General features: G+C 34.6%; 1 protein-coding gene across 14 annotated transcripts in view; it reads right to left on the reverse strand.

Annotated features, from left to right (window-relative positions):
- R3HDM1 (R3H domain containing 1) overlaps nucleotides 1-14800 on the reverse strand; it is a 207876-nt gene that overhangs the window by 89712 nt on the left and 103364 nt on the right. For 9 of the 14 annotated variants that reach the window (XM_047873290.1, XM_047873295.1, XM_047873294.1 and 6 more), the window contains 8 exons: nucleotides 14037-14096; nucleotides 13813-13953; nucleotides 8162-8270; nucleotides 7976-8071; nucleotides 5778-5815; nucleotides 5645-5695; nucleotides 5311-5537; nucleotides 2986-3240 (listed from right to left, as the gene is read on the reverse strand). In XM_047873290.1, coding sequence (XP_047729246.1) covers nucleotides 2986-3240; nucleotides 5311-5537; nucleotides 5645-5695; nucleotides 5778-5815; nucleotides 7976-8071; nucleotides 8162-8270; nucleotides 13813-13953; nucleotides 14037-14096 — 977 coding nt within the window. Of the gene's footprint in view, nucleotides 1-2985; nucleotides 3241-5310; nucleotides 5538-5644; nucleotides 5696-5777; nucleotides 5816-7975; nucleotides 8072-8161; nucleotides 8271-10059; nucleotides 10193-13812; nucleotides 13954-14036; nucleotides 14097-14800 lie in introns of those variants that run through there. The other 5 variants (XM_047873299.1, XM_047873296.1, XM_047873300.1 and 2 more) reach the window with 4 other exon arrangements.

Genomic DNA, 14800 nt, shown 5'->3' on the forward strand with positions numbered 1-14800 from the left:
ATTCTGCTGCAGTGTTTTACTATGTAGGTGCTGCTCTAAAACCTCCTGGAGTTATTTTATAATACACAGCATTTTTCGAAAAACTCTGAATTCTGAATATCTTGCTCAAGGGATTCAGTTATAGGACTGTGGTCCTGTAGTGCTTTAACGATTTCAGTTTTAAGAAAAAAATTCTTGACTTTGGGATACTGGAACGTTATTAATTAGCCTCTATTATGTAGTGAGAAAGAGCTAATTTTTTTTTTTTAATTTTTTTTTAACGTTTATTTATTTTTGGGACAGAGAGAGACAGAGCATGAACGGGGGAGCGGCAGAGAGAGAGGGAGGCACAGAATCGGAAGCAGGCTCCAGGCTCTGAGCCATCAGCCCAGAGCCCGACGCGGGGCTCGAACTCACGGACCGCGAGATCGTGACCTGAGCTGAAGTCGGACGCCTAACCGACTGAGCCACCCAGGCGCCCCAAGAGAAAGAGCTAATTTATAGACCACAATGCATATGCTTAATTAGTGAAATTAACACTGGATGAAAATTAAAAATGCTTGCCAGCTTCAAATTTCAAATCATGGACTTGATGGCAGAGTCCTTATTTTATAACTTCTTTTTTTTTAAAAAAAATTTTTTTTTTCAACGTTTATTTATTTTTGGGACAGAGAGAGACAGAGCATGAACGGGGAAGGGGCAGAGAGAGAGAGGGAGACACAGAATCGGAAACAGGCTCCAGGCTCCGAGCCATCAGCCCAGAGCCCGACGCGGGGCTCGAACTCACGGAGGGCGAGATCGTGACCTGGCTGAAGTCGGACGCTTAACCGACTGCGCCACCCAGGCGCCCCTTTATTTTATAACTTCTAAAGTTGTAAGTTGTGAACTCTGAAGAATTTTGTAAAATAACTTTTTAATTCTAGTGAGCTTGATTCACAGGTATGAAAAAAACCTTTAATATTGATTTAGAGGCTTATTGTTATTGCTTACTAATTACTGGGGGGGATATCTGAAGTGCCTAAGTAAATGAATTTTACTCTTTTCTACACATACATTCTGAACAACTTTTTCTTATTATGAAAATATTTTTATTGTGGGAAAATAACCAATAAATAGGGATCGAAAGAAAATAAATCCCCCATAATCTTGTAGTTAACAATTTGGATACCCTTCTTCCAGAATTTTTTTTTTTTCAAAGCAGAGGTAAACAGATACACAGATTAGTATTTTTCCTTACACTATACACTATATTATTAAAAAAAAAAAAAGAACAGAAAAAAAGGGGACTATGTGAAATATACTATGATACCCATTTAGAATGGGAAGAATAGAGAAGTTAAGAGAAATCTGACTGAACAATTGTTAAAAATTGTCTTAATAATATCCTTTCTTCCATGGTAAAACCCCCCATTTGCTTTCTGAAACTTATGACATAATAAAATAATTGTGGGGAGAGAAGAATATATTGTTCCACTGATACCAAGTGGGAAAAGTCCTTCAAATTCAAATAATTTTCATTAAGTTTCTTGATAATTTAGTTATATGAAAACAAGTAATGCTGGGTATTTGTTGATTGTTATGTAATTTTGAACAAAAATGGTAGAGAAGATATGATTGGAAGCATGCTTAAAAGTAACTTAAGGGCCGTTTGAAAACATTGGATGTGTTGTAATGCTGTTCTCAAAAAGCAAAGAGATCACTTTTGGACTCATTTAAAATTAAGAATACAATTCAATTACAGGTTGATCTGTTGCTCATTCTATAATTTCCTATTCAGTAGAATCTTTCATATCATTGAAAAATCATTAAAATGTTTTGAATGAAAAGTAATAGTAAATAGTATATTAAGTCATCTTATATCCTGCTCCAGAAAAACAAGAAGTTTAGTAATATAATAAATCTCAAGGAGAAGAAGATAATGGTTATTAAGCAAAAACGGAATTTCTGAATAGTCAGTTATTCATTTCTTCTAATAGAAACAAATGTTCCAATACTTTATCTTAAAAAACAGATGCAAAGAAATCTGAAGGTAATGAGTTCCAAGCCATGGTCTTCTCTACAACAAACAAAAGGTTCAGGAGCACACAGAGACACTCTCGCCTGTACCTATCTTGCCCAACTACTGCTGTGCTGATGTGACCACATGAGTTAAGTGTACGAATTTCTAAGAAAGGTTATCAAATGATTTATAAGGTTGTTCTCATTCTCACAAAATTACTGCGCCATAACATTTTGAATAGAGACCAGACTTCATGTGATCTTTTAAAAGATGTTTTCTATATTTGCCCATACGACATGCATAATGAAATGTATTATGACTGCAGTTTCTTAATCTCTCTGAAGTTTAGTTTCCTTACACGTAAATGGGGACTTCACCTACCAAGATTGTAATGATGATAAGTAATGTGTTTCAAGCACCTAACACAGTACATGATACATAATACATGCTGAAAAGATGAGAATTATTACCTAACTGCAAAGAATATGTGTCTTCAATATTAATTCATAAGGACTACCTATTTCTTTTTTCTGATAATAAAATGTGCCTTACCTTTTCCTTAGGAGAAAACAATTACTATATTCAGAAGGACAATAACTTATATGTTCTTTCTCCTTCATTCTATAATGAATAAGAGCTGCTTACTTTCTCCTTCCTCATGAAATGCATACTATTTTCCCCAGGATAATTTTTACTTTTTTAAATCAAATAAAGCTCTTTCAATGGTCATTGTCTCATTTCTAAGAAATGAACCATTTTTCAATTATGGTTAGCCTAAAAGGTGATGTCTGGATGTCACAAAGAGAAAAATACTTCCTGATATAAATATATCTTGTAACATTTTCTAGCAGAAATGTTTTATTAAAGTTCTAGGGAAAATGCTAATTACTCATGAAAAATAAAAAATTGACAACACATATACAAATAATACATTTAATACACAGTTTTTATTTTTCAGTAACTCCTGATATCTCAACTGAAATAAACACCTTTTTCTCGATACCAACCTGTTTGTGGGTTGATCAGAATACTGCCAGGTGGTATGCCTGCCGCTTCCAAGGGAAGCAAAAAGAAGCTAGTGCTAGGAGATGCGACTTGCCCATTTAGGCCACCATCAAAGGAAAGAGAGCTATGAGTGCTGACAGTTGGATAGACGACAGGTGCGCCATGAGAAGACTGGCTGAGAGCTGTACCTGGAAGAGGCTGCTGGATGTGAGAAAGAGAGCCCGTAGATGACCCTACACTACCAGAAGACTCAGAACCTAGGGAGGAGTAATGAAAAATATGGATTTTTTAAACCTCATATAAAAATGAAGGCTTTAAATATGTAACAATAAAATCCACATTACATAACATGCAGTTACCACATAAAAGCAATGGCTATTTTTGATTTACTATATAATTTTGCTTCCCCTCCCCATCATCAACAAGTTTAATACAGCAAACTGATCACATAAGTTGTCAGAGAAGTCATAGCCAAAGCATGCAACTTGAGCAAGATTATAATAACACCAGCCACAGACAGCCACAAAAAGCACATTACCCACATTCCCCAAAGCACAAACTTATGTACATTTTACCTTTTAGATTAACACTTAGGAATACACAGATTATAATTTTCCCCAGGAAAAAGAACATAGCACAGCCAAATGCCCCAAATCTCTTATACCAGAAACCCCTTATCTATAAGAACACAGAAAGATTAAGAGTAGTATAGGAGATAACAAAAATGATAAATTCTCTATCAAGAGACACAATTGGGAAGTTTCATTGCAGAATTCCATTTTAAGCTCAGAATCATAGCATCTTCCTATAGAGTCAACATTTAATTGTTTATCATATCAAGGGACAAAGACAGCATGAAAAATATTCCGAGTATTCATATTAGCATTAGTTTTAAAATTTATTTCTTGCTAAACTTAATAAATGTGATAATTTATTTTTAGCTGTTTTTATCCCTGAAATCTATTTCGTTTTCTATCACCCAGAGACTGAAAATGTTACTGACTTTCAGTAAAATGGCTAAAACTGGATAATAAGACAATCAAAGAAAGAAAAATATTTTTAAACTGTATATGGTTAACTAGGTTTTAAGTAAGAGTTGACTCTGGGATGGAGAATTACTCTTTAATGAATGAAATGAACAAATATGATACACTTATACAGACTGCCTTCTTCTATTTTAAGTTGTGCCAAATGACCCCTGATAAAAACTCTACCAAAAATAATTTTTCTCTATTAAGAGTTAAATAATGTTTCATCTCTGAAGAGAATATAGATTATAAATAGGACACGATCTTAAAATGTTTTAATTCAGCAGTGTTCCTAAATGATCTTCTCAAAGTTATTGTTATGATGACTTGTTTCCCAAATAAATGCATATCTTGTGCATATACATATTTCTTATATTAACAAAATTTACCTATCTTTAGCAATATTCTATGATATACACTAAGATATTTTTAATATGAACATTATAATAAGAAAGGGTGACGAGTGCAATTCATAAGCCTTAATTTAAAGCACTGATTATAGACAAGGATTAATAAAAAAAGACTTGGCCACCTCTAAATCTCTCCCATGTTACCTGTACAATACCATATGTCTACGATAACCCAGATAGGCTAAAGATAGCCATTTCTGCTAACTTTTAAAGCTAATTTTGGAATACAAATAAAGATCTGCAAGGATCCTAAGAGAGATGTGAGGGTCTTTAGTATTAAACCCAGTTAGTAAAGGTGAAGAGAAAATGTATGAGCCTAAATCTAAGGTACCCTAAAAGCAAATAAACTAGGAGAATGAGGATGTTACTAAAATTTTCATTCATTCAGAATAATTACATCACATTATTTTTCTTGAAAAATCCTCAGAAACTTCTCAGCAATTTTACTGATTCTTTGAATGGCAAATGAATGACTTTATCATGAAAAATATAATCAATAACTGATAGTATTAGCTGAAAATGCAACCAATGTTAAATAATCCTAGGTAAGAAACCAGGCCTTCTAATTATAAATAAGCAATGGAGAATTTCCAACCACCTCTGGGGACTCAAACAACAGATGACATTTCACTGAACTAACTTGATTAAGTTTATGTTACAAGAGAGGATTTTTACTTTAACTGATGTTTGTAAATCTCTCTTGAGCAGAGAATGAATCCTAATGTCAATACACCCATTACCTCTGAAGTACTGTGGAGCTGCTCAATGCACTGCTGGTAGGAATTTTAGATGTTAGGATAACTGCAGAAGTCATCTGATAAATAAAGAGCTAAGGCAGCAATAGGGAAACGAATGTTATGACTGCACAGTTCTAGACAAATATTTATACCTGTTTTTGAAAGCCTGCCTATGCTTTTGCTGCTCCCCGAACTATCACCTCTTGTCAGGACCGAGATTCCACTGAAGCTGCTGGCTTTGGTAACAGCAGGCTTGAAGTTTCGGAGGGAACTGTCTGAATCTGTACTGCTCCAGGGTCGTGGTTCAGAATACTTCAGTTCATTCTCAGTGCTGCTTTGATGGCTATTTGTTGATCTCCCTGAAGCATCTTTATTAACTCTGTAATTTAGAAAGAAAACTTTGAAAAGCTAATAGGACAAAAGGGGAAAGAATAGAGAAAAAATGCTTTGAGTTTTTAATACTGCATGAAAACATGCTTTCAATACCTAAATATCTGACGCCTCTGCTGGGTACTACTAGCATCCTCGTCTTGGATTCTGTTGGCATTTTAATGAGACATTTTTATTTTTATTAGCATCAATCAGAGAGTTAACAAATGAATGTTAAAAATTCCCTCACCTTTTGTCAATAATATAATTCTCTTGGGAACACAGGGACTAGAAAGAAAGAAGAGATATAAGAAGTTGAGCTTTTGTCAAATACATAAACTGGTGATGACAACAAAAAACACATGCAGTAATATTTAATAAGTTATCATTTAGCCCTGCGAAAAAAATCCAAAATAGTGATAGGGGGACATAAACAAGTAACAATGAAATTATTTTTGGCTTGGACACACTATGCTTACTTTTAACAAAAGCCATTCATTTCTGGGGCACAAATTAATCTGAAATTCAAATAATCTCTTCCAAACAAGTGAACCCCTTTTCACTATTATATACTGAAGGTGTACACCAATCTATAGATTCCACCTCATTCACTCAACATTTTGATCACCTGTGCTTTTTGGTTGTGACTGTAGCAGTGAACAAGCAAGCAGCTATACCTCAATGCAGCTCAGAACCAAACTGTTCTAATGCTATGAACTTAGCTCGGGCAACCACCATTTTTGCTTGTATTATTATAACAGTCTTCTAACTGGTTTTCCAGCTACTAGTTTTGCCCTTTTAATCCAATTTAAACAATAGAAGCCACAAAAGTCTTTCTAAAATGTCAATCTTATCACATCTCTTCCCTCCTTTAACAGCTCTCCGCTGTTTGCATAGAGGTCAGCAAACTATGGTCAGCCACCTGTTTTTGCAAATAAAGTTTTATTCGAACACAGCCGTGTGCATTTATTTATGTATTTTCTACATCTGCTTTCACATTAAAAAGGTAGATTTGAGTTGTTGCAATAAAATACCGCATGACTCTAAAAGCCTAAAATATTAATTATCTGGCTCTTTACAGAAAAAGTTTGCTGCCTCCTGCTCTAACTAAAGGCCCAACCACCTTAACCAGCTTTCAGGGACAGGTCATCTGCTTCCTGGGTCAAGTCATCTGCTTCCTGCTTATTTCTCTAATCTAAACTTTCCTCACTTTCTGTGTCACGTAGGCTATAGTCCAGGTCCTCTGAATTTTTTAGTCTTCATGTGTCAACTTCTCCTTTAACTCTGGGCCTCTGCAAATACTGACCCTCTACTTGGAACATTTCACTCCCTTGGAGTCTCTGTTTGGAAGCTAACTCTTACTCTCACTCCTGAGTTCTGTTTTGTGATGCTTTTCTGCCATGTCCCTTATTTTACCTTCATGTCTCCACCTACATCACATATCGTATTGTCATTACCTGGCTATTCATCGGGGTAGAGGCCTCATCAATCTTAGAAACTACAGAGAGAATTACATCTAGTTTATCAGGCTCTGAGGATAGCAGACCTGGGCTGAAATCCCAATCTCTGTCATTTTCTAGCTATATGATCTTTTGCTACTTTACTTAGCCTCCTCGAACCTCAGTTTCCTTATCTGTAAGATAAAAACAATGATAATACCTACCATATGTATATATAGCACTGTTTGGGGGATAACTTATTTTAAGTGTAAATGGATGTGTCCTCCAGTGCCCAGCATAGCACCTACTATAGGTGGTCAATAAGATTTGTACGAATATTAACTGATAGTTTGGATTTTAGTGTTACTCTTTGTTTTTTTACCATTGAAATTTCCATCTCTGGCAATGTTAACACAAATTACATAATTCATATATCCATGAATAAAACCTAGTACTAAACAGAATGGGTGCTTAACAGACACTGGTCAGACCAAACTAAATCTCTTCTCAAATATATGTAAAAAATAATTACCCACTTTAAAGATTTCTTTCACATAATCACTTAAAAAAGTAGACAATATTAATCTAAAAATTAGTTTTACTTTAAAAGAAACAAGTTATTTATTGAGAAAAATCTACTACCAAGTAGAACTTAGAGTCCATGATTTTGTAGACTATGATGAATGTTCTAAAAATCTCAAATCTGTGAGAAGTTTGGAAGGAAAAAAAATTATATTAACTATATATTCAGTTCAACACTACTACTCTGTAGTCTATAAGCATGCAGTTTTTGAAATATTTATATAACTGCTGCAATGTAGCATTTTATAAACTATTAAATTATTAACATGAACAAGATGGATCTCAGTATTTCTAACAAGTGACTTTAAATATAACAGATACGGTTACAAATAAATGATCAATAGATTATAAAAGGAGTGACCCCCCCCCCCCCAATGCGATTAGCATATATTTTAACAGTGAGATCTAAATATAAATCAGTACATACATCTTGGGAAAATATTCGGTCTCTGGCTCTCTGGTACTCCTCTTCTCTTTCTTCTATAGATTTGCTCCTTCTGTCATCTTTCAAACGTATTCTCATCTAAAGGAACGAAAACAATTAATTCTCGGGAAAATGATCAGTTGGGATAAGTCCTGCACCTAGAAAAAAGCTGCAGTTGTGACAGATTACCTGGTTATCATCTTTGTCAAAGCTGGAGTTGTCTCTCTTGAGGATATATCGTTTCTGAAAGTCTTCACCTTTATCATCCTTAATATGTTCATTGAATTTCTGATCAGGTCTACAAAAACCACGAAGGGAACAGGAAAGATAGTACACAATATTTACAGAAAAGTTAAATACAACATGTTATGAAAAGTAATCAAAGCAATGCAAATTACCACTCATTAGTGCCACTAATAATTAATATTTATGTTATCTCATTTACTCTTCATAATAATCTTATGAGAAGGTATTAACTGCTCTATGTTATGACTGAAAGGCCATATGAAAAATACACTGTGGGCTCTGGAATCAGACTGCTTGGGTTCAAATATTCAGCTTTACCACTTTAGTTGCTTCAGGACTTGTGCAAGTTACTTAACCTTTCTGTTCCCTAGTTTCCTCATTTGTAAATTGAATTACAGGATACCTACTTCACAGGGTTGTTCTGAAAATGAAGTGAATTAATAAATGAATAGCACTTAAAAAGTAAACACTCAGTAGAAGTTTGTTATTATTATAAATATTACTGAAAAAAACTGAGGTTCAAATGGCTTAGGCAACTGTCCAAGGTCAAGGGCAAGTGGATGACTGAGGCACAGCTGGCACATTGGTATGGCAGACTCAAAGCCTATTTATCCTCTTTGCATTGCCTCCTCTAAATCTAAGGAAAAATTCTGGGAAAAAAGAATAAAGTATAGTGTTGTATCTTATATTACATTCTTACATTTGGTGTGATATAACTGAAAGTAGTAATATTTTTTGTGGCTGCTTTAACTAAAACTTAAGAGGTTAATTTCAAATGCAACCAAGAATTCTTAATTATAGCAGGGTACATCTTTGATTTATATTAATTGAAACAGGTTAAAAAAGAAATAATTCTTTTTTGGAGGTTAAAGAAGTAATAATTATAAAATTATAACAATACATTTTATGGCTGATTTGTCTTTCCTCTACAGAAGTGTTGCAGGTTCTAATGACATCCTGAAGACATACATGAGGTTGTAGTCCGTGGAAAATCAAAATTACGTAAAACTTCCCTTTCTAAAATATATTGTCAGCTTCAACAAATTAATTTATTTAATACTCTTGTGACTTAATAACATCCTGTTATAAAACTGGAATTATTCTTTTGAAATAAATGGTACATAAAAATATATTTAGAGGTACAAAGAAAGGTTAACTGAAGCCCTGAGTAGTTTTTTAAATATAGCTTAAATATGTATTATACAGTGATGTAATATACTGTGAATACCAAGTACATTTCTGAACCAAATAAACCTAAGTAATAACATCTTCAGCAAACATGACCATATATATCATTATGTAGAATATTTAAGGAATGCTTCTGAGTATTTGTTTTAACCTAGTGAATTTTTAATAAAGTACTGTTTCTATATCCTGTCAAATTATGCAAAACAAGATTTAAAAATAAAACTTATCTAAGTAAGTTGAAGAAATCTTTATTTTACAACGTACTTAGGTGAAACGAAGGGCAGATCTCCACACAGAGCTATATGTATACAGAACTAAGAAGAACAAAAACAAGAGTAAAAACAACATCATGACCAAACTGATGAGAAAAAAAATGCTTTCTTTAGTAGGAATTTGCAAGGTTGTCTATTTAGTTCTGAAGATGGTAGTATGTTATTTCTGTCACAGGATTACCCTGTTTACTTATATCAACTTTTTTTGTAGCTGTCCAAAGTCATTTTTCTTTATTGAAGGTGTCTGTACTTGGGCACAAGAGTTATTCCAAAGTCAACTCTAAGGTTTAACCAAGGGCCTGGCAACTTTTCTAAGAGCAGCTGGATTCCCACACCAAATAGCATTGGCAGGCATTTCAGCTAACCTTAAGACTGTCTTACCTCTTTCTTTTATAGATGCCTGAATTTACTGCCCTGCAATCGCCAACTTCCCGCTCCATTGAGACACCCCAGTGGACACCGGGTTGTTGACATCCACAACACCACTGGTTCAAGGCTGGAGCGGGTAATTTGCCTATGAGGAAAAGGTAAGTTTGCATTTATTCAATGTGGAGCAGATCTCTAAGGTTTTCTGATTTACAACCTTCTTCATATTCCAGAAGATATAAAATAAGAATACAGTGTAACTTCAATGATCTGAATGTCTAGTTGTAATTATGTTATCAATCCATTCTTCTTTAAGTACATCATAAACATTATATTTAGTCAAACTTTTGATTATATTGATAAAGAGAACCCTAAAGCTTTCTGACATCATTCATAGCATTCAAATAACTGAGGTTACACTGTATTGAAAACCTTAGAGAGTCACCAGTCGAAATGTTAGACAAAATGCCTGCTAATGTACATGTGCTTGGGTATCCAGCAGCTCTGAGTAATGTTGAAAGGTACTGGTTAAATGATTTTGAGTTCTATTCACCTTCAGTTCAGTTCATATCTTACGGTTACTGTCCTTGGGAAACAACTAACTGATGAGGATATTATTAAAAGAGTAAGGAACAAGCAGAAAAAAATTAAGTACCATTCACATTTGTGGGTAAAATAATCCCTAAAGGAAGACAAGGTCCTTTTTAAAGATATCTATTGTCATTAATTTAACTGTAGGAACAAACATTTAAAAATACTAGGTTCCACCAATGTATTTAGTTGACAAAATACTGTAAGAAACGGATGAAAATCAACTTTATTTCAGTAAACAATATGGCAGCTATCAGAGTAAAGGCCATTGTAATACAAGGGACATAAGTGAATAAATACAACCATGAAAAATGAATAGTTCATAGATGAGCTCCTAAGAGCAATCCCTATCAAAATAACACCAGAATTCTTCACAGAGCTAGAACAACAATCCTGTATTTGTATGGAGTCAGAAAAGACCTTGAACAGCCAAAGCAATCCTGAAAAAGAAAACCAAAGCTGGAGGCATCACAAATCCAGATTTGAAGCTGTATTACAAAGCTGTAATCATCAAGACAGTATGGTACTGGCACAAAAACAGACACTCAGATCAACGAACCAGAATAGAGAACACAGAAATGGACCCACAAATGTATGGTCAACTAATCTTTGACAAAGCAGGAAAGAATCTCCAATGGCACAAAGACAGTCTCTTCAGCAAGTGGTGCTGGGAAAACTGGACAGCGACATGCCAAAGAATGAACCTGGACCACTTTCTTACACCATACACAAAAATAAACTCAAAATGGATGAAAGACTTCAACATAAGACAGGAAGCCATCAAAATCCTAGAGGAGAAAACAGGCAACAACCTCTTTGACCTCGGCTACAGCAACTTCTTACTTGACATGTCTCCAGAGACAAGGGAAACAAAAGCAAAAATGAACTATTGGGACCTCATCAAGATAGAAAGGCTTCTGCACAGTGAAGTAAACAATCGGCAAAACTAAAAGGCAACCGATGGAATGGGAGAAGAATTTTACAAATGACATAACAGATAAAGGGTTATCCAAAATCTACAAAGAATTTATCACATTCAACACCCAAAAACCAAATCATTCAGTGAAGAAATGGACAAAAGACATGAACACTTTTCCAGAGAAGACATCCAGATAGCTAATCAACACATGAAAAGATGTTCAACATCACTCATCAAGGAAATACAAATCAAAACCACGAGATACCACCTCACAACTGTCAGAATGGCTAAAATTAACAACTCAGGTGTTGGTGTGGATGTAGAGAAAGATGAACTCTTTCGTTCTGCTGTTGGGAATGCTGGTGGCGGTGCAGCCGCCTTGGAAAACAGTATGGGGGTTCCTCAAAAAATTAAAAATAGAACTACCCTATGACGCAGCAATTCCACTACTAGGTATTTATCCAAAAGATACAGGAGTGCTGATTTGAAGGGGCACATGTACCCCGATGTTTATAGCAGCACTATCGACAATAGCTAAAGCATAGAAATAGCCCAAATGTCCATGGACTTATAAATGGATAAAGAATATGTGGTATATATATATACACAATGGAATATTTCTCACAGATCAAAAAAAAAAAAAATGAAATCTTGCCATTTGCAACAATGTGGATGGAAATAGAGTGTATTATGCTAAGCAAAATAAGTCAGAGAAAGACAAATATATTGATTTCAGTCATATGTGTAATTTAAGATACAAAACAGATGATTATAAGGCAAGGGAAGCAAAAATAATATAAAAATAGAGAGGGAGACAAACCATAAAAGACATAAATACAGAGAACAAACTGAGGGTTGCTGGCAGGGTGTTGGATGGGCTAAAGGGGCGAGGGGCAATAAGGAAGACACTTGGGATGAGCACTGGGTATTACATCTAAGTGATGAATCACTAATTTCTATTTCTGAAATTATTACGCAATTTTACGTTAAATAACTTGGATTTAAATAAAAATAGACCCTAAGAGAAGTATAGCTTTAAGAAAAGCAGAAAAATAATTAATTTCAGCATTATCTATATCATCTGAAGCTGACGCTCATTACCACAGACCCACTGCTGCCACATATGAAATTGATACAGAAAATTCCAATAGGCAGATTAACCATCAAAGTATAAATTTCAGCTGAACTTAACAAGCAACTTAAGTTGCTTTAGGACTAGTTTTAGAAATAGGCAGAAGAGGGGTGTCTGGATGGCTCAGTTGGCAGAGCATCCAACTCTTGAGTTTTGGCTCAGGTCATGATTCCAGGGTCATGAGATCCAGGCCTGTGTCTGGCTCTGCACTTAGCATGGAACCTGCTTAGGATTCTCTCTCCCCCCACCCCGCCTCACGCTGAAGAGAGGAGAGGAGAGGAGAGGAGAGGAGAGGAGAGAAGAGGAGAGGAGAAGGGAGGGGTGGGGAGGGGAGGGGAGGGGAGGAGAAGAAGGAAGGAAGGAAGGAAGAAAGAAAGAAAGAAAGAAAGAAAGAAAGAAAGAAAGAAAGAAAGAGAAGCAGGGGAGATACTGTGGTATATGTTAAAATTTTAGGTGTCTCTGCACTGGGCCTTTTGGTCCCAAATACCAGTACTGATGCTGCAATTCACTAACACTATAAAGCTATCACTTTTTAAGCAAATGGCTCCTCTTAACTCCTTTAAATTTTTTCCTTGGTCAATTGTACATAGCTCAGAAGGGGGAATACAACATTATGGATAATACTATATTATTAACCAACAGTCCCACCTTCTCGAGATTTGTGGGAGAAAGAAGCAAAACCAGAGATTGAAAGGATTGTAAAGTGATGGAAGATAAATTAAATGTGAGGGTGTCAAAATCTGCCTTAAAACAAAACAAAACAAAACAAAACAAAACAAAACAAAACAAAACAAAACAGAACAAATTTGCCTAGGGTTGGCCACAGCTATCTAAATTACATAAATTAAAAAAAAATCCAAGTGAATAGTTTTGAAACAGCACTGTTACTATGATTTCTGAAGTTTTTTTGGTTTTGCTTTTTAAACCAGTCCTCATTCATCTGCCTTATTTTAGTCTAGACTGGTGCATTTTGTATCTGGTATGCTAAAGGTATTTTTGGCCCTATTACATAAGGTTGTCATAAAGCTGCTAAAACCTATGGAAAACCTCAGATGAAAAGTGCTGTAGAAAGATAAACTATAATCACACACATACTTAACAAATGCCTACATTTGTTGATACTTACATTCTTGTATTGCTAGTTTTGTTTACTATGACAGACTTCCCGCTCTGATCAACATTGTGGTCTAATCCAAAGTAAGCAGCTACTCTGTGTAATAGCATCCTATGGTAAGATGTCATTGGGGGAAATTTTTTACGTGGAGACCTAGAAGTAGAAGAAAAACTAATTCAGTAAGTCAAGGAGAACTATGATGACAATTTGTTTTCTTGTTAAATGTCAGGACTTACTCATTATTACCAATGAAATCTAAAATTTCTTGTTCCAATTTCAACAGCATCATTCTGTCCCTGAAACAAAATATGAAGACTCTTATATATAAAACTTAACACTGAATTATTATGGCTCATTTTTCTCCTAAAAACTGTATATCATAAGCATGATGCTAGAATATGTAGATGATTTCTAAAAAAAGTAATGTTTAAAAAAAATTAAAGATGACTTTTTTTAGTTTAATTTTTTATTATGGAAAAATTCAGACACATACAAATGTTAAGAGAGCTGTGTAATGAATCTCAATGTAGCCTTTATTCAATTTTAACAATTATCAACACATGGCCATTCTTAAAACAGGTATTTTGATCTGCTAGGTATATGTATATGGGAGTCTGTTCTGTAGATATATACATAATAAGAGCATATTAATCTTTTACTTCCTTAATAAAGCTGAGAAATAGCAAGAAAACAGACAATTTTAGTTAAGTTCATGACTTTGTTATGTTGAGCTCCATAGAAACAGTACTCTAAAGAACATGCAGTGCCAGTAACAACAGGAATACTCCTAAGGGAATCTAATGCTAGTATACAGATGGAACTATAGCAGAGAAGTATGAATTACATTATTAATTCTGACTCAGAAAAAGAAGTCTTTTGAAATCATTCTGTAAACTTGTATTATGTATTTTTAAGACTTTGGAAACTTTTGCCATAAAAATAAAAATGAACCCAAGGCCTTCAACTTGAAAAATAAATAAGGCCTCTAGGGAGTACCTGC

This window comes from Prionailurus viverrinus, chromosome C1, assembly GCF_022837055.1.
Source record: "Prionailurus viverrinus isolate Anna chromosome C1, UM_Priviv_1.0, whole genome shotgun sequence".
NCBI classification, from domain to species: Eukaryota; Metazoa; Chordata; class Mammalia; order Carnivora; family Felidae; genus Prionailurus; species Prionailurus viverrinus.